The sequence below is a fragment of the Phocoena sinus genome, chromosome 16 (genome assembly GCF_008692025.1).
Source record: "Phocoena sinus isolate mPhoSin1 chromosome 16, mPhoSin1.pri, whole genome shotgun sequence".
Taxonomy (NCBI): Eukaryota; Metazoa; Chordata; class Mammalia; order Artiodactyla; family Phocoenidae; genus Phocoena; species Phocoena sinus.
The window spans coordinates 13,260,310-13,281,600 of record NC_045778.1 but is presented as its reverse complement, the minus strand read 5'-3'; the positions used below and the strand labels follow the sequence as shown (position 1 = coordinate 13,281,600).

Genomic DNA, 21,291 nt, shown 5'->3' with positions numbered 1-21,291 from the left:
ACACTGGCTCACAATTTGCTTCCAAATATCTTAGCCTGGCCATAGGATCTGGTGTTTAAAAGGAAAGGGGCACGTGAAGATTTCCCGTCTGCAGCACTCTGGGCAAAGAATGATCTTTGGCTGTTTCAACACGTGAGAATTAACCGTTCAAATAAAGGTCCTTCTCCATTTGGGAAAGAAACAAAAAAAGTCATGTTCTTTTACAAGACATACTCAATAGGATTAAAAAGAGCAACCCCATATACACCTTCAGCCCCCAACTTCTCCTCTCCAGAGACAACTGCTCGGGGTAGCTTTTGATGACTGAGTACTAAGCTTATGGGATGCTCTCTGCATGGTTGAGGGCTTAGCACCTGTGATTTCCACTGAAGTAATAAGTCTGAGACATTTCACTGGAAAATCCCAGAGAAGACTCCCCATTTTCTGCCTCAAGGCTCTGTCCCTAACTGTCTGTCTGGGAGACCAGTAAAGGTAGAAGGCTGGGTCTGAACATTCATTACATAAACTTTCAATTAATCTCCATTTTCATTATGGTGCCTCTGACCTTCTAATCTTCTGCCTCTGGTTTCTATGCCTCTAGATTTCTGCCAGGGTTGATGGGGGGTGAGTTATTTGGCAACTGATAAATCAGTGAGGGGATTATGGAGATCAGGTCCCTTTTTAGAGAGACTTTCAACCAATCCTTGTTTTTCTGTTGATGTCTTCTCTTATTCTCTTTGCCTGTGTGTGTGTGTGTGTGTGTGTGTGTGTGTGTGTGTGTGTGTGTGTGTGTGAATTCTTGACTGTCATTTTACTGGGGTTTCAGTAGAAAGCAGATCTTTAGAAGGACGAAAATTGAGATTGATTTCGTTTTTGGTGTGTGAGCCAATATCTCTCATCAGATTTGGAACATTCTTAGCCATTCTCTCTTCAAACATAGCCCCTACCTTATTCTCCTCTTCTACTTCCGAGAGTCCAATTACACACACGTTAAAACCTTTCACTGTGTTCTACGTCTCATTACTATTTTCTGTATTTTCCATTCTTTAAAAAAATCTATCCTTGACATATACACACCACTATATTTAAAATGGATAACCAGGAAGGACCTACTGTATAGCACAGAGAAGTCTGCTCAGTGTTCTGTAGCAACCTAAATGGGAAAAGAATTTGAAAAAGAATGGATATATGTATACGTATAACTGAATCACTTTGCCGTACACCTGAAACTAGCGCAACATTGTTAATCAATTATAGTTCAATATAAAACAAAAATTTTTTTTAAACCTACCCTTCATTTTTTATATTTTTCCATTAACACTTCCCACATATTAACCCTGTTTCCTATTGTGTTTAAGAACTGACATTATACTTAGAACTGAACAAAGGCCCATTTGATTTCCTTACGTATATTCCAGTCCTCTGTTGAATCATCCACCTTTTCTTTTCTCTATCTTTTTTCCTATTTTCTTAAACATACTAATCATAGTTATTATGATAACTATAATCAAAGTTCTTATTAACTTCCTTCAAAATGTAGGATGACTTGCGAGTCTGTTTATAGTATCTGGGTTTGTTTTGTGTTTGTTTTTGTTCATGTGCTCTGTCTGGCCACGCTTGGCAGTTTTGCATTGCGTGCTGGACATGATGTATAAAAACAAGTTTGTAGACATGACGCACCCAGTGATGATAATATTCCTTCAAAGAGGACTCGCCATCCCTCTGCTAGGCAAAGAGTGGTGGCTGATTCTTATCCGGTCAAGATTTTGCTGAAATGAGGCTGGTTTGCAGCCCTGGTAAATCTCAGGCTACCTCTGGTCTGTCCCTGGCCCTTCAGCGTCCTTATTTGAAATTCTGGTATGATCTTTGGGTCCCCTCCCCTTCCAAGTCTCACACTCTAAATCTTTTTCTCATGAAACTGCCCAAAAGCTCTGTTATGCCTTTCAGAGATTTTCTGGTTAGTTTTTTAGCTTCCTGTTCTGCACAGCTCCAGAGTTTATTTATTTATTTTTATTTTATTTATGTATTTATTTTAATTTTTGGCTGTGTTGGGTCTTTGTTGCTGCACTCAGGTTTTCTCTAGTTACAGCGAGCGGGGGCTACTCTTCGTTTTGGTGTGTGGGCTTCTCATTGCAGTGGCTTCTCTTGTTGTGGAGCGTGGGCTCTAGGCGCGCTGGCTTCAGCAGTTGTGGCTCTCGGGCTCAGTAGTTGTGGCTCGCGGGCTTAGTTGCTCCGTGGCACGTGGGATCTTCCCAGACCAGGGCTTGAACCCATGTCCCCTGCACTGACAGGCAGATTCTTAACCACTGGGCCACCAGGGAAGCCCCAGCCCCAGCATTTAGCAAATGTTCTGAACGGAAATCTGTAGCATGCCTGAGGCCACCCAACTCTCCACCAAAACTCCCTTGGTTTTTCTGTTCCCCAGCAGGTAGCCCCTGTAGGCACAAAGCCCAAATTCTGTCTGCACTGGTAATTGACAAATGCCCCCAAGTTAAAAATGGCAACAAAAAACTCAACTCTTCCAGGTAACCACCTCTCCAAATGTAGCTCCTCAGTTTTGCACCTCAATTGTTCTCTGCTGCCCGCAGAGATGATTTCCACACTTATGTGTTGTGCTTAGTACAGCACTAGGCTGCTGCTGGCTTCTCTACCCCACTTGGAAACAGAAGTCATCAAGATTGAATTTTTTTATTTTTATTTTGAGACTCGGAAAAGAAATTTACAATTGTCAGATTAATTTAGAGATTGTTGAAGTACTTAAAATCATGGTTAGCATTACTTCTGTGATATTCCTTGTGCCATGCCAGTTACTCAAGATGGTTTCTTAAAAGATTGAGATAATACAGCATATCAATGAACTTTATTTCTAATTCTTGAAACTTCAATGTAGACCTGTGGAGGAATTTACAGTCAGGCCCATGGATGCAGAGGGCCAATGACACTAGTTATTTTATATGAGGTACTTGAGCATCTCTGGATTTTGGTATCCACGGGGATGGGGGGGGAGGGGTGTCCTGGAACTGATCACCCAAGGATACTAAGGGGCAACTGTAAAAAAAAAAATATATATATGCTTACGTTGAATGTTAGACTCTCTGGACTATGGAGACATACAGGTGTATTTTGTACGTACAGAGAAACCACTGTCTTGGATGGGTTGTTGACACAATATATCGTTTTATTTTTCAGCATCTAACATTCACAAGAGAATTTGATTCAGATTCTCTTAGACATTACAGCTGGGCTGCAGACACCTTGGACAATGTCAATCTTGTCTCAAGTCCTGTTCATTCTGGGTAAGTAACCAAAAAGTCACTTTTCCTATTAAGTTAACATTGCACTTACTTTTGCAGTTATAGATTCATATTGACAAACTTCACATGTATGAGGTATTGACCTTCTAAAGGACTTCATTAGTGAGTATATGTGGCATATATCTGTAAGTCATTAGTAAATATTTTTGCTAAACAAATCTGCATTTCTATTTTTATTGGTAAAAGCACCATGTTAGAAAGGAAGTTACTGAGGTGCATAACCACTTCCTGGCTATTCTGGCACTACTTTTAGGTCTCTAATTTTCCTTTTCAATAAAAAAAATTTTAATACAGTCATTTCTCTTAATTTTACTGTATTCAAATGAAGTTTTTTTCTGAGTATCTGATTTTCCTGAAATAAAATGATAATGAAGCTGTATTAAATTAAAATTGTTTTGCATAAATGAATTTTTCAAAGAAAGGAAAAAGTGAATGTACCAATGTGTGTACCCTGGAAGTGCTGTAGTAAAAACCACATCAAACAGGCTCCTTGTTGCTGCCCTGTTAGTCAGCAAAATTTGAGGCAGGCCGCTAAAAGGTGACCTGCTTCAATTGCTGAATTGAAAATTACTGTATTTTTAGATATTGGATTCTTAGCCTATTACAGGTAATTAAACTTGGGATAATTGATTCGCATACAAATGGAATCGAAATAATTCATTAAGATGATGAAAATTTCAAAGTATTTTCACCTCTGAAATTGACATTTAGGCCATAAATTAGTTGTGATCCAGGACAAGTGCAGATTCAATTTATTTAATCCTGAATTAAATAAATTAACAATAATTAACATTTGTGAAGTGCCTTATATATTTTATGAAGTATTTTTTGCTGCTTTTAATTACAATAAATTGTAATGGCTAACCTACCTAGTGCTTTTCATGTATCTGGCATTGTGCTAAATCTTTTACATGTATTATCTTATTTAATATTTATTTGAACCTTAAAATGACACTGAGATAGGCTTTACTCATTATCCCCATATTAGAGAGGAAAAGTCCTAGACTCCAAGTAATGCTGCAGGTTATTTAAAGTATTCTTACACAATTGTGGCTTGTAACACCACAATTGTGAAAAACAAGTCACTGCAATGTCATTTAAATGGAAATGATTCACATGAAAGTGCCTTATAAACTATAAACTACACGGTGGTCTTTGAATCATTAATATTGCATTTCTTTAATTCAGTTAGAAAAAGCTTTAATTACAGTAATATTACATTTTAAACTGCTTAAAATAGTTACACGATTTATAGTAGATGTATTTGGGTCTAAAATTGCAAAATCAAAAAACAAACCAAAAAAAAAAAAAGTTGAGAAGGAAAATATAAAACACCCAGAATAGGGCTTCCCTAGTGGCACAGTGGTTAAGAATCCACCTGCCATTGCAGGGGACACGGGTTCAAGCCCTGGTCTGGGAAGATCCCACATGCTGCGGAGCAACTAAGCCCATGCGCCACAACTGCTGAGCCTATGCTCTAGAGTCCGCAAGCCACAACTACTGAGCCTGTGTGCCACAACTACTGAAGCCCGTGCACCTAGAGCCTGTGCTCCACAGCAAGGGAAGCCACTGAAATGAGAAGTTCACGCACCGCAGTGAAGAGTAGCCCCTGCTCCCCGCAACTAGAGAAAGCCCACGCACAGCAACGCAGACCCAACGCAGCCAAAGATAAATAAACTAATTAAATAAATTTTAAAAAACAACACCCAGAATACATTCATTAAGTGGGCAAACGTACTGAAGAGTTTTTTGAACCAAACTTGGTGAATTGCCACCATGTGACAAACAATCTAGAACCAGCACTTTGTATTCTACATAGGAAAGAAAAGCACTAGGGTTTAATTTAGTAAATTGAGAAGTTGAGGGATCATAGGATAAAAAAATCAGAAACGAGCTTTCCCCTGCACTGGAGGCAGTGTAGTATGTGAATAGGCAACTAATGTCTCCTTCCCCTTGAATTCACTGAAGACAGTAGACTTCTGCAAGAAAGGAAAAGTAATGGCAGCTAATTGGGCTTATTTGAAAAGGAAAATATACACTCGGTATACACTTGGAAATAGCTCACTAATGCCAGGTCTATGGTGGAGCTTATATATAGCCATTTAAGGCAAATCTTTTTCCAAGTTGTCCCACAAATGCCAAATGCCTTGGTTTCATTTTCTGATGGTTTTTATTTTTCCTTTGCTTATCATTGACATTTTCTGTTGCTTGCTTCTAATTATCTTACATTAATTTTTCCCATTTGCTTTCTAAATTATTTTGCAGCTATTCTTCTCCACTTCCTCAGTATGATTCAAGGTGATAACTGTGTCTTTTATGTGAACCATCCCTTTTTGTATTTTTAATTTATGTGAATTTTTCCCACAGTTAGCTTGTGTCAATGTCTGTAGTGTATCAGCATTTGTCACCCTGCTGTTCCTAAAGCTAGAAACATTCATTCATGTGTTAGTTTTAGGATCATTTGTAGAATTCCTGCTTTAGTTTAAATGTTAATAAGATACAATGAATATGATTAAATATCACCTTTTCATTTGTTTCTATAAATGATATTGCATGAAATTTTATTTTGCACACAATATGTAAGGGATGAGTTTAGAAAACAAATCACTATATTTCATAATGCCATTAACAGAACTCAATATCAGGCTTAAACATCTACTCCCATCTTTCCGCAGTCTTTTGGCTCTATAAAAATGAAAACCATAGAACAATAAATAATCAGTAATGAGCACCAACTATGCACTGGTTGCTACACAGAACACAAAGAGATTCTTCCAATTTTATTAAAATCTTCTAAGCCATGGTTTTTCCATTTGGTTCTGATATTCTTCGTAGCTGGGGTATTTTTATATTGACACTGGTACCCTTCTTACACTACCTTCACTTTACATATATATACTTTATATATATAAAATATTTATATATGTATATATTTTTTCCCTATTTTTTTTCAGTGTTAGTAACCAAGTCTGACCTAGGCAGTTTCTGAGCACACTTAACAAAATGGTTTTGTTCATTGGTTTATTCAGTAAACATTTACTGTGTGCTGATTATGTATGGGAACTGTGCTCAGCTCTGTAGGTTAAGCAGTGAACGAGACAAAACCTGATCTGAATTATTATCTGTATTAGTGAGACTCAGCTGTTTGTTGCCAGGGCAAACACAGCCCTCTCAGTGTAAACACTCCGGTGTTTATCTGTATCAATACTACTACAACTGCATTTTCAAACCCAGAGTTTATCTTGAATCATTTGTAATTCATTCTGTTACTCTTAGTCCCAAGCACAAGTTGATTTTTAACTACTGGAAGCTGGGAAAGATGAGATTTTTGTGTTGGGCTTCCTTATAATATGCCACGTTGTCTTTATTACTGAATAAAAGTAGTTGTTAAGTATGTATATGTCTAAAAAAGTATAGGCTCCCCAGAGCAGTTTCAAGTGACCCTTTTACCACTCAACACTGGAGACAATTCATCTGGACACTTGTACAAGTGAACAAGCATCTTTGTCTTTGACTAGGGAGGAGTGATTTTTGTTTTGTTTTGTTTTGTTTTTGAGAGATTCAGTCTCTTGCCCTCATACTTTGAATATCCTAGTGGTTCCCGTCTCTCAAAGTATGTATAATGATATCAAAAACATATGAAACCATTAATGAATCCAGAGGAAAACAGCTAAATCCAAAATGAGCAAAAGGGTGTGAAGCTGATTCCACCTCACTGATGACCAGAGTTGGTTCTGAAAATCTGATAGGCTGAAAAGTGATCCCCACGCTCTTGATTCTCTCCATGGGGATGGTGGGTCCATTTGCTTTGTTGAAGAGGCTACTCTTCCGAGGTCAAGAGGCATCACTCTTTAGGAAAGGGTCACCAGCTAGGACCGCCAAGCAAGGTCTGAAATCTATTTGTAGGATGTTAGAACTGTTTTTTAGAAGAGTAAACAGTAGAGGATTTTGATGGATGGGATTATCCCCCTTCCACGCCCCCGCCCCCCGCCCAAATACTGTAGGTATTCAGACAATTTTCTAAATACCAACATTTGGTGCTCTTCCACTAATAAGCGTATTTTCACATGTGAAAATTAGAATGCAAAAATACATGTTTCTGTTCCCCAGTCTCTGACTTGCACTCCTTCATATGTTGGGCTCAGTGGTTTACATTCATCAGAGTGCTTTACAACACGGTGACAGTGGTGGGAGGAGTCACGGAGGTCTTTTTTTCACGAACACATGATAGGAATCAAGATATTACCCAAATAAGTTTGGGGTTAGCAGATGCAAACTGTCATACATGGGATGGATGAACAACAAGGTCCTACCTACTGTATAACACAGGGAACTATATTTAATATCCTGTGATAAACCATAAGGGAAAAGAATATGAAAAAGAATATATATATGTATAACTGAATCACTTTGCTATACAGCAGAAATTTACACAACATTGTAACTCAACTATACTTCAATAAAATTTTTTTAAAAGATATTACCCAAATATGACACAGTTAATTCTTTACATCTTCATAGCTACATGCAGACAAATAATTTTTCCTCCCTAGCTTTAATATAACAGCCAATGACAGAATTATATAACTTAGAGATATTTTCTAAAAAGTCTGTTCAATCATTTTTGTATTGCTATACAGATACTCAAATGTAGGTTATTTTAAACAGTTTTTAAGCCAAATTGATATTGAAAAGATTAAACCCCTTTCCATCAAAATTGCCTTAGTAATTAATACTAACTTTAGTCACCTTCTGCTTTTATTCTTATTTTCTGCTTTGTGAGAATAGTAAAAATTAGAGTGTTGGTATGATTAAAGATACATTCATTTTATGAGTTGTACATGTTTAAGACATACTGTGGAGTTTCATCTTACTTGTCGAGGGGGAGAGATTCCATAGTCAGCACATGGCTAAAACCATTGATAGTTAAAATGACCCTTGAATGTAAACTTAAACCACCCACAGGGACCACATACAGTGGGTTTGTTTTTAAATGCAAGACAGTCGTTCAATAGCCGGTTTTTATCCCAACTTTGAAACAGTCACTCTTCCTTCAGTTTGAGCATCTGACAGTGGTTGGCTTCTGTTCGGAGGCCACACACCATCAAAAAATAAAGTGTCGTGTTGTACTTTTTGCTCAGTTCACAAGTCAAATGCATGTTTGATGTGACTCCACTGTATTTACTTCCAATGTATTCTTAAAGAGGGGGAATGATAGCTACCTTGTCTGTCACTTTAACATTCGGTTTCCAAACTTGCTGTGAAAACGGCTTCTGTCTCTCCTTGATTTGGCCTCTGATCTTCCCCCCTGCAGGTTTCTGGTTAGCTTTATGGTGGATGCAAGAGGCGGCTCCATGAGGGGAAGCCGGCACCACGGGATGAGAATCATCATTCCTCCTCGCAAGTGCACTGCCCCCACCCGTATCACCTGCCGTTTGGTAAAGAGACATAAACTGGCCAACCCACCCCCGATGGTGGAAGGAGAGGGATTAGCCAGTAGGCTGGTAGAAATGGGTCCTGCAGGGGCACAATTTTTAGGGTAAGTCATTTGTCAGTTTTCATCTTGGCCCTCGTACCACATCTCTGGTTTTCTTTACCCTTGTCAACTCAAGTAGTTAACAGTTAAATCTGTTGAGTTGGACCATTTCAGTCGAGTACAGCCTTCATGTAGTATCAGAGGTCACAAAGCTGTGTAATTCTCTGAAAAGCTGGTAGGCTGGTACTTCCTTAACTCAGTTTGCTGGCCAAAGGTTTTACTAACCGAGAAGCATGTTCTCTGCTCAGTGAGTGCACGGAACCCCAGCGGCCCCCGTGGAAGTCAAGGCACCACTCTTATATATCCCACGTTGAATAAATGGCTATTTTGGGTACATGTCTTTTTAATGATCATTTTTTGGGGAACAATCCATTGTGATATTGTATTTTACAAAAGGAAAAAATGCATTTATTTTCTGAGGTGGCACTTGGGTGCAAATCAGGCAGGCTCTGTCGTGACGGACAGTTTGTTCACAGTTTCCCCTTCTTGTTTCTCTTCCTGCTGCATGGATGTTATTCAGTAAACTGCATCTTCCTACCAATCCTCCCCCTGTAAATGAGGGTGAGAGCTTGGTTAGCCGAATCCTGCAGCTTGGGCCTCAAGGAACAAAATTTATTGGGTAGGATCTTTATAGACAAGATACAGAATGTCTACAATTCTTTTTCCATTTTCAATTTTTTTCTGTCACACCCATGGTCTTATTCTTGTCTTAATTTTATTTTTGGTTTTTAATGCTTTCAGTTGATGTGTGTCACTGAAAGAAGAAAAAAAAATCATAGTGGCTTGACTTAATGCAGCACCGCTACCTCTCTTGTGCTTTTCAAGCATGTGGAATTCACTGCAAGCATTCTGCTTTCATAACTCTGTGCTTCTGTAAACCTTGCTTTAATTTGAAATGTTTCAACTGATGCTGATAGTTTTTAAGACAGACTGATAGTCTAATTTTAACCCAGTGTAAAAGAAGATATATGCAGGCTTTGAATCAACATTTGCTGTAAATGATATATATGTGTATATATATATATACCTGTATATATATATGTATGTGTGTGGAGTTGCATTTTTTTTTAAAAAGTACTTATGGGCTGTGAGAAGGACAAGTCATCAATAAGTAAACTGATTTTGAAAAAATGTTGGGAATACAAGATATTTAAAGAAAATCCAATAGGCAGCAGGTAGCATATTCTACTAAAGTTATTAAATTGTTTTGTTTTGTTCTGTTTAAGCTGAAATGTGTTGGTATTTGTCTGTCTGCTTATCTGTCTGATTGGTGTGTTTGCATTGGCAGTCTGCATGAAGAAACCTGTTATGAAAAGTTATGCTTGGCTTTCACCTTGGTCCCAGACCCTTGTTCATTTCTCCTCTCCAATATTGTTGAATGTCATACACAAAGCCACATTCCTGAAATATGTAGAGTGACAGTATCTGATGCATTAACCTGCAAAGATTGTATCTAGTTTTCAAAAAAAGAAAAATTTAATGTCTAATCACCAGGTGTGGTTAAAAACTAAGGTGAACATCTTAATAACTCTTGAAATTACTAACACTATTAGGAATAGTTGATTTTGTTCTTACCCACTGAAAAATAAAGGGATTATAAAAAATGTTTCAAACCCTTAATTTGAATTAATTATAATTATTTTGCCCAAAGGAAAGTTTTCATATTTATCATCCCATTTTAAGTGAATGCTTTTGTAATAAATCAAATATTAATATGTTTTTATTTATGTCATTTGGTCATTACAACTACTATCCTTTTTTATGCTATTACCTATTTAAGCCTGTATCTTCTGTCACCACATGTACATAAACACACAGGCTAAGAGGTGAGGTTATATACAACCTCTGTAGGAGAATAATGATACTGTCTACTTAAATGTCATAAAATAAAGCTGCACAATCCAGCTACATAAACTGTGTGTGATTGTGGTCTGCTTACTTCCATTCATCCTTTTTAGCATTTATCCTACTTCAAAATTTAACAAAATTATTCCTGTGCTTGATTGGCTCTCTTCAATTTGCAGCCATTTTTTCGCCTTCTTTTGCAAAAGGACACTGTCAAAAATTACTAGATCGTTATATGACAGTTTCAAACCAATAACGCTTTTTCAGAAAGTTTAATTCCTATGCAGCCCTACGAGAGCTAGGAAATTACACTGCCCATTTCACAACGTAAAAATCAAAGTAACTGTCTTGACTATACAGGCCATGAAAGTTATGAAAACTGACCGTTGGAAGGAGTGGATTGTTATATTGATTGTTTTCTTGCTAAGGGAAAAAAAAATCATTAATCTTTCAAAATAGGCAATCTACAGAATTACTTTTTTCAAGAAACGACTGTGTCCTTTTAAATCATGAGCACTTTGTATAATGCAATACACTATTGTGTTTTAAAAAATGGACCGACTTTCTTTCTTATGGTCTATTTTAATAACTTTCAATTCCTCGATTACTTTATGTGTGCTGAATATTTTCCCCCTATTCAATCAAATGCCTAACGTATGATAGGCCCCCAAGAATTGTTTGTGAATGAATGAATGATGGCATGTTTTCAGGTATCTAATATATTATTTAATTAGCAAATGATTCTGCAGCTTTGAAATCATTCCCAACCTTAGTGGCACCTCTGATTTTCAAATGAATACCGTCAATGAAACACTTTTAAAAGTATGAAACTATAAACCTATTTCCTTTGATGCCAAAATAATGTGGCTTTTTTCTTCCAGCCCTGTCATAGTGGAAATCCCTCACTTTGGGTCTATGAGAGGAAAAGAGAGAGAACTCATTGTTCTTCGAAGTGAAAATGGTGAAACGTGGAAGGAGCATCAATTTGACAGTAAAAATGAAGATTTAACCGAATTACTTAATGGCATGGATGAAGGTAATTACAGTGACTCCCTGTTTCTCTGAATGTCTGCAGGAAGAAATCAAAGGAATGGCTAGACTAAAGGAAACAGTACTTGAATTTCACACGTTTGTATTTTAAACTGGGAATCGGGTTCCTCAGCATTTATTGTTTTCTGCGTCTAAGGCATGAAGTTCCATTTAATCTAACAAACTCCGCCCCCCCCATATTAATGTATAAACCTTCTGATAATTCTGTCTTAAATCAACTGTATCAATCTTTCCAAAGCTTAAGAAAGTTTTCTAAGTCAAAAATGTGTAAGGAGGGAGTGAAACAATAATGCAAGGTATGCAAAGCACGCAGAGCATTTTTAAGAAAATATGTTCACTTTTTATTTTTGGAATCATTATTTTCGTGCCCCTTCTTTTATCTCAGTCTTCTCGCAGATTATTTCAGTATTCTTATGGATTTTTAATTTCTCCTGGGTTCTAATCAGTTTTTTTAAAGAAAAGGTTTCAGGCTAATGATTGGGGAGTCTGTGGTGCTTCCAGTGTCTTATTCTTTGACCTGGTAAGACTGGCCTATAGCGAGCATGTCACTCTCTCATACACACCTTCTTCAGGCTGTCTGACCCTTAGAATCGTAGCAGTTTTTCTTGGTAGATATTGGGAATAGATTGTTTTGAGAGTGGGTACTTGGTGCAGCGTTTTCCTTTAAAAAGGTAAAGAAAAAAAAAAAAGAGAGAGAGAGAGAGAGCTCATCATAAAATAAAGCTAATCTTTATACTGACTTGCTAATCACTACAAATCCAGCAACTGTTTTTTGTTTTTGTTTTTATTTTATTTATTTATTTATTTATGGCTGTGTTGGGTCTTTGCTTCTGTGCGAGGGCTTTCTCTAGTTGTGGCAAGCGGGGGCCACTCTTCATCGCGGTGCGCGGTGCGCGGTGCGCGGGCCTCTCACTATCGCGGCCTCTCTTGTTGCGGAGCACAGGCTCGGCGCAGGCTCAGTAATTGTGGCTCACGGGCCCAGTTGCTCCGCGGCATGTGGGATCTTCCCAGACCAGGGCTCGAACCCATGTCCCCTGCATTGGCAGGCGGACTCTCAACCACTGCGCCACCAGGGAAGCCCAGCAACTGTTTTATATAACAGCTTTACTGGAGAAATTATTCACATACCATAAAATTCACTCTCTTAGCATTTAGCTCACTAGCTTTTGGAATGCATCTAGCATAGTCTCTACTGGTTGTGAAGTGTGGACAAAGGAGCTAGACAGACTCGAGGGTGTTTGAGGGACGACCTCGGACGAGCTCTTGGATCCCCGTGAGCCTCTGTTACTTCTATAAAGTGGAGATTACCTTCCTCACTTCATAAGGTTGCTGTTGAGATGAAATAAAGTCATTATGTGAGGCGCTTTTCAGATACAGCCCTTGTTACAAACTAAGCCCTTGATAAATATCCACTATTATATTCATTCCGTAGAAAAAATTGTCATGCCAAAGGTATTGTATAAGACACAGCGAATCACAGCCAACCAAGAATTTAAAGATGTCTTTACAGCAGGGTAGGGGGAACCTAATCATTGCTGAGAGTCTAGCATTCGTGAGGCACTGATAAATACCTCTATGTATGGAAATTTTAAATGAAAGCATAGTACTGCGAAGTAGGTAGTTTTAATCCCACTTTATAGATGGGGGAACTGAAGTTCAAACAAGTCAAAAGGTTACCCCCAACTCAGTAGCAGCACAGGGGCTGAAATCTCGTTCTACCTGTTCTCAAAAACTTTTAACTATCCCACTTACTTCAGAAATATGTGTCCTGTGGAGAAGAAAATAAACCTAAAGGATAAAATTCCTACAAACCTCTAGATTTCAAGATCCAGAAGAGTCATTTTAAATGTTATACATGTTATGAGTATACATTAAATGTTTATACATAATACTGACATGTATATCCCGTACCATTCACAACTTCAGATAATTTCTGATGGATGGGAACTTTCATTGGCAATTTAGATTTCTAATAGTTATTACCTTAATTTATTATAAAGCATGAAATATAGTTTCCTATAAGGAAATTTATAAGAAAACATAATCAAAAGTTTTAAAATGAATAAATCCTAAGGGAAAGAACTGAATTCGCATTTTGAAAAGAGTAAAAGAATATGGGTGATTGAGAATAAAAAATAGAGAGAATAAGATAAATGGGTTTTCCAGAGGATAGTTTTTTTTTTCCTGTTTTAAGGAAAATAAGGTATAAAGATATTTTCATGTATCCAGTATTTCTTAAATACTATTGTAGATTACTAGTTTTTTAATGCAGCATCCTCTCCACAAGGATTTCTTTTTTTTTTTTTTTAACCAATAGCTACCTTGATATTGTAAGTAGCTGAGGGCAGAGTACGTGTCTTAATCGCTTTTGAGTCACCAGTATCGGGCACAGTGCTGATTCGGACGCTCACCCAATCCTGGAGAGTAGGCAGAAGGAGGAACCTTATGATAATATATAGCTCTGGGGGGTGTGGGGGGATGAACTGGGAGATTGGGATTGACATATATACACTAATATGTACAAAATACATAACTAATAAGAACCTGCTGTATAAAAATAAATGAATAAAATAAAATTCAAATTAAAAAAATTATATATAGCTGTCTGGAAGAAAGCTCTTGTTAGTCTGTTTCTTCTCCCCCAAACTTCATTAACGTTTTAGGAAGAATACTGAATATTCTAAGAGAGTGTTGTCCTTTCAATAGCACTTTCTATGGGGATGGAAATATTCCATACCTGTGTGGTCCAACAGCCATCACTAGTCACCGGAGACTCTTGGGCACTTGAAATGTGACTAGTGCAAGCGAGGAAGGTAATTTTTAATTTTGTATAATTAATTTCAAATAGTCACCTGTGGCCAGTGGCCACCTCATTAGACACCGCAGTTCTGACAAAAACACCGGATTCTAATAACATGTTCTTCATTTTTGAGCGCAGATTATAGTATCAGACACAGGCAGATTTTTTTTTTTTTAATTTTAAGGTTTATTTATGGAATGGATTTCCATGATTTCATACTGACATGTCTTTATTTTGGGTTTTTTTTGTTGTTGTTTTGTTTTTGATTTTTCTTGCATTTTGTTTTTAATAAGCCAGTTTTCAAATAGGAAGTTAGTCCTATCTTTGCTTAGACAAATGACGCCCCAGACACTGCCACACTAGGGGCATCTGTCCGATGTTTTAAAGAAATGATGATCTAGCCCTATCCTGGATTCTGCATGTTATCTTGGGAATAGTGGATAGAGTTTCTTTGCTACAGTTTTTAAGACCAGATAAAGTTTGGTTCCATTTTAGACAATTAAAAGGAAATGCAAATACTTCCAAGTTTAAAGATTCAAGCACTGGAGGCCACAAAAGGGAAACTGAGGACGAAATTTTCAAGGCACCATGGTTTTCTTCATATATTAAATCTATAAAAGCAGTGATAATGAAGGAATCAAGACACACATTTTATAACTGAAGCTCAATTAATCAGATTTCATGCCAAGCTCACTCACCACTAACCACCACTCTTGTCCTGTCCCCAGAGAAACTTAGCTCTTACTGGAACATCCCTCCTCTAAAAGCAGACAGGCAAAAATAAAAATCAATCTGTCTCTAAAAATCCAAGCCTTCTTTTTCCTTCAAGGTCCAACTAGTCAAACTTCTTGTGGGGAGAGAAGCATAAGCATGGTTTAGGAGGTTTCGTGTTATTTCTACCCTCACCACTCTGTGCCCCTGGATAGCTGTTAATTAGCAAGATAAAAATAGTACATAAAATAAGCCAGTGACCAGATCACTCAAGAATTCCTTAAAGAAAAAGAGAAATAAATCATTCCACTATTATTTTATTTACCCTATCAGTTTACCCAGTTCATAACAATTAAGCCTTATCTGCCATCTATGGCAAGTGACCCTTGATAATACCTGTCTTATTATAAATGTCTCATTTTAACCCTCTTTTCCATAAATGAACTCATTACTTTATAAGTAATCTGTATTCTACTTTTATAACTAGTCCTGTTGCACCGTCTTCTCTGAACATCTTAAAACCCAAGTGTTTAGAAAGCATCTTAGCCAGTATTTTGATCAGTGATTTTTTTACTGAACAACACAATTGTAAAGATTAGATTATGGTTCTATAGTATTTTAAAACTTGCAAAGCCTTTCCATGTGCACAATCAAATTGTAACTCCAGGGCTTCCCTGGTGGCGCAGTGGTTGAGAGTCCGCCTGCCGATGCAGGGGACACGGGTTCGTGCCCCGGTCCGGGAAGATCCCACATGCCGCGGAGCGGCTGGGCCCGTGAGCCACGGCCGCTGCGCCTGGGCGTCTGGAGCCTGTGCTCCGCAACGGGAGAGGCCACAGCAGTGAGAGTCCCGCGTACCGCCAAAAACAAACAAACAAACAAACAAATTGTAACTCCAGGGAAAGACAAGTCCAAGGAGGAGGATAGTTTGCCCAACGTGGTGTGGTCGTGAGGATCACGACCTGTGGATGTCACACAGACTGGAATTCCCATCCTGGCTCCACGGCTTACTAGCTGTGCGACTCCAAGAAAGCCCTTGATCTCTCTAAGCTCATAGAGAACTAATGGGAAATAGATGAGCTAATACGTGTGAATTTCTCAGCATGATGTCTGACACATGAGAACCACTCTCAAAGTTAGCCATAGCCACGGCTGCCACGTACAGCTGTGCAGGAGAGCGAGGGGGGCAGACATCTTGCCTCTTCCACTTTCCAAGCCATCTGCTCCGACACTGGCCTTCAGGACAAAGGGGCACCTTTATCTAATGTTTTCAAAGTGACTCTCTAGTTGCCTACAGGGCTGTGTCCACTCCACATGGACGCTTTTCCAGATCCCACGAGGACACCTCCAGGGCTAGTGGAATCCCTGGTCACAGTTGATGATGATTACCCCATGACTACCACCCAGTCAGGAAATCGTAAGCAGACAGATCTAGACTTCTGACTCCAAATCTAGCCGTTTTTCTACGATACTCCCTTGCCTCTGTATCTTCTAAAATGAAGGATGCCTATGAGAATGCTTTGTGTGGAACAAAAGGTGACATGAATGCCTGCTGCTCCTTAAATTTTCCATTATGAATCAAGGTACCCTCCTAGTTCTTGTATGACTCCAAAGGACATGGCATGTATTCAGGAAAAACTGTCATTGCAGAATAGGGTGGAATCAAGAGTTATTTGTGGCACTAGCAACCTCAGAGATAAAGGCATCAGTGGTTATGCTAATGAAGCAGGTGTGTTAGAGCAGCTCTACTGAAATAACAGGCTAGAATGACACAGAGGACAGTTGGTCTGGGTGTGAAGAACCTGTTGTTACCACTGAGGTATCATGTGGCAGGAGCAACTTTTCTCTTTGGCAGCAGACATAGATCTTGTTCTAGCACTTGTTCGTTCGTGTTTTCTCAGGAGAGAAAGATATCGCAAAACAAAAAAATACTCATTCTGCTCCCCACAAAGACATCATCTTTAAAATCACCAAATTGAATCCACTTTGTAAGTTTAATTAAAACCTTACTTGAGTTAAACTCACAAAGTTCAATTCAACATGTTTAAAATTGTGCCTGCCGGGGGCGGGGCGGGGGGCGGAAACGGGGACGGGGGAGGGTTGGATGGGGAGTTTGGGATTAGCAGATACAAACTACTATACATAGAACAGATAAACAATGAGGTCCTACTATATAGCACATGGAACCATATTCAATATCCTATGATAAGCCAGCATGGAAAAGAATACGATATTTACTAGTAGAAGAATCCTTCCTCCTTAGAGATCTTAAGAACTGCTCATAGAAGTAGTTGAGCACTGAAAAGTGAAATATGTAGTTTCACGTTGTACACAGCACCATCTGTTGGGGAAATCGATTAACAATTTTGAAAAATTCTGGAGGAAAAAGGAAAAATTGAACTTAACCAAATCAGGACTGTGGTTGGGGTGTAAGAAAAAAAGAGAAAAAGCGAAACAGCCCCAAACTATTAACTAAACCATAACAAGATGCTAATCTGCTTTCAGTCCACTGCCAGAAAACTTACTTTTAAGTGGATTCAGCGATGCCCACTAGGTGCATAACTGGGCCAGAACAGTTCCCTCACGCCTTACTAGTCAGGAAATGAAAACGGGACCGAAGCAGATGAAGATTAATAATGCCAGGTTTTATATATGTCTGTGTAATGTACTTCTTGCAATTACATGTCTTTATGAAACATTAGTGTGTCAAAAAATGACATGAGACACCCTGTCCCATGTGTCAGACAGAGTAGGGCTCTGTGCCCTCCAGGGACAGTGAAGGGGTCTGAGAGACCGGGTGTTAGCTTCCGTCGCCTTTAGTGTCGATGTGAATAGAGGCCGATGTGCCAGACACGGCAGGTCTAGGCCCCTTAGAGCTCAGTGCACTTCTGTGTTTGCTGCATATGCCGGGTTACGGATTGATGGTGTTTAGCTTTAAGACATTATATACGATCCGGATTTTGAAGATAGGATTATATAAATTGTTCCTTGTCTGGATATAGTACCGATGGTTAAACGAAGGGTTGAAGAAAGTTTGTAAGGGGGCTAATTGCCTGAAAGCCTTTTCATTTGCACAAGTGGAAGAGTAAGCAGATGTGGAAGAACATTTTTCTGGAAAATAACAGAGAGAAGCAGATGCAAAGAATACAAGGCTTCTGCAATCATGGAGGAAAACCTTAGAATGATTATTCCAGCATGGCCAAACACACCCTCTCTCACTTCTCTGTTTCCAGGAAGCCTTCCCTAAACCCCAGTCTAAGTTAGATACACTTGGTAAATACTTCTATCGCACCTGACCTGTCTTCTTCTGTAACAAGCAATTTTGAACTTTGCTCCCTTCCTTAGTGGACTGTAAAGTCCATGAGGGCAAGGAACGGCTCTGACTGGTGACAGTCCTTATGCCCAATGAATGTAACAGCCCTTAGCAGTGTTGTCACTTCGTCATAATTTGTTGGAGAAATGAAGAAATGAATGAGTTGTATCCAGGCATGTGCTGCCACTCTTGGAAATACATTTCCTCAGTAATTCAGTGACCCATACCCAAGACAGGAAGCAACTTTCTAAAAGAACAGATGCCACAAACAAACGGGGAGAGGAGGTCTGGGAAGCCGGGGAAGGGCACATAATGATTAGGAATTAGTTTTCTAAAAATAACTTTAAGATATGTGATTGTCAGCAATTATACGGATTGCCAAAACTGGAGGGAAAAACAAACAGGTATGTCATTGTTTCCAGACATTCTGCATCATTAGCACTCAGTTACTTGTGCAGATCTGAATAACAAAGAAGGTCCCTACCTTGGGTAGTTAAAGATGTAAAATAATGCTGAACCAGACACACATATAGCAGATGCCAGAATTCAATAAGAATATGAGTTAAATTACTAAAATGATGGGACCTTTCTGTACTGTCTTTGCAACTTTCCATGAATCTAATTATTTCAAAGTAAAAATTGAAAAGTTTCCTACTGTGTTTATGTTGAGGAAGGAGGGTCAAGTATATCATTTGAGGGTTTTTTCCTGTAACATCCAAGGGTGGGCTCGTTCCAAAAGTTGCATTTTTGGTGGAGCTGAACTTTAATTCCAAAGAATGGAATTATGAATGTCTATAATTTTCTGAAATATTTCAGTGAATATATTACAACTGTTCTGTTGTTCCACATATTCTACAGCCAGAGTTAAATATTATAAATTTATCTTTTATTGCCTTCATTTCCCCCAATTTATCTGCTACTTAATTTTCTATGATTGGTGATATTTTCCCTTAAAAACTGAATGAAATTAAAATGATAGCAGTTCCGATTTATATACCTGTAGAGATGCAAAACAGAGACAGTGTGATTTAAAAAAAAAAAACAAAACAAAACAGTCCAACCTTAGATCTGCCACAGACTGGCTCTATGGCTCTCCTCTATCTCCAGGGTCGTATGACCTTGGAAAGAATACGTAATCTAAATTATTATGTCAACAGATCTGTGCTGGCGGATTTGTATCATTTATTTGTCAAATCCACCCCAGAGGTAACTTTTCTTATCCTGATCTTATAAACGAGTTACATAGGGCTCAGCGTTAAGGAACTCCTCCAAGATCCAAGCTCACTGGTTTGAGAACTGGATTTGAACCGAAGGTACCTGTCTACAAAGACTTTCCACAGACCCATACTAGCTAGCATGCCGTTTTGAATTCTGACATTCTAAGACTCCCGTTTTTTCCCACCGCTCAGTATCAAATACTCCATTCGTAGAAGAGCAAGCCGAGAGAACATTCACATGACCAGAAATGAAACCCTAGATAAAGAGATCATCCTGGGCTTCCCTGGTGGCACAGTGGTTGAGAGTCCGCCTGCCGATGCAGGGGACGCGGGTTCGTGCCCCGGTCCGGGAAGATCCCACATGCCACAGAGCGGCTGGGCCCGTGAGCCACGGCCGCTGAGCCTGAGTGTCCGGAGCCTGTGCTCCGCAACGGGAGAGGCCACAACAGTGAGAGGCCTGTGTACCGCAAAAAAAAAAAAAAGAAAAGAAAAGAAATCGTCCTTTGTGAAAACTCCAGGTTGTATTCCTTCTATAGACTGTTCACACTGAAACCTGACCAGATCACATACAGCCTTCAGAAAACAAATTCCATACAGGAAAGAGAGTCATGGCTCCATTGGACCATGTTATCAAGACATTTAGTGCATGTAAGAGTGAGGCAGAACTAATCGGTGTGATCATTTGAATGCTTTTAAGAAAAACTCATTTTGTGGAAACATGATTTCAGTCGTGTTATTTAGGATTCATTGTATTATGACCTTCACACCCATTCATATTTGCAAAGCATTTTATGATCCTTCTTGCTCTGTTGCAAAACCTGTTACAGAGAATGCTGTCCCAGCTTTTACAAATGAACTAAAGGAGTTACAAGGTACTTAAGAAACTTATCATTCATCAGCGAGGCAAGAATGCTGCAGAACATTAGCTTCCATGTCTTATGCAGCAGAAAGTGCCACTATCACGAGAGCTCTGTGCCCCTGGAGTGGGCCAGTACGAAGTCATGTCACCTTTTGGACCAGGGTGTTTGCACATCCGTCCATTACTCATCCGTTTATCAACCACTACACACGTGCCAGCTAGTCTGCAAAGACACTGTGTTAAATGGTGGTTGGAGTCCACGTCTGTGTGATTTCATCCGTTCCCCCAGCCTGGTCTTAGGTTCTAATCTCAGCTCTAAAGCAGACCAGCTAAGTCAGTTTGGGTAAGTCACTTAACCTCTCTGAATTTCAGACACTTACTTTACCAAAATGCTATGTGGGCAAAAGAGTAATTGACCCGCCACAAAGTAGACATGCAGTAAGTGTAAATTTTAACCTTCTTCCTGGCCAAACCTATTTCAGAACTCACCTCTCTCTTTTCCCTGTGATGTGTGTGTGTGTGTGTGTGTGTGTGTGTGTGTGTGTGTGAGAGAGAGAGAGAGAGAGAGAGAGAGAGAGAGAGAGAGAGAGAGGCAACTTTGCTAGTAACAAATTAAAAAGGAAGAGAGGGATCCAGGGTTCTTTCATAGGCTAGGCATTATGAATCACCC

The 21,291-nt window shown here is 38.9% G+C and overlaps 1 protein-coding gene across 2 annotated transcripts in view; it reads left to right on the top strand.

Moving 5' to 3' along the window:
• ANK3 (ankyrin 3) overlaps positions 1-21,291 on the top strand; it is a 330,729-nt gene that overhangs the window by 244,247 nt on the left and 65,191 nt on the right. For both annotated transcript variants that reach the window (XM_032607988.1, XM_032607989.1), the window contains 3 exons: positions 3,169-3,275; positions 8,608-8,832; positions 11,556-11,710. In XM_032607988.1, the coding sequence (XP_032463879.1) occupies positions 3,169-3,275; positions 8,608-8,832; positions 11,556-11,710 (487 nt within the window). The remainder of the gene's footprint in view (positions 1-3,168; positions 3,276-8,607; positions 8,833-11,555; positions 11,711-21,291) is intronic.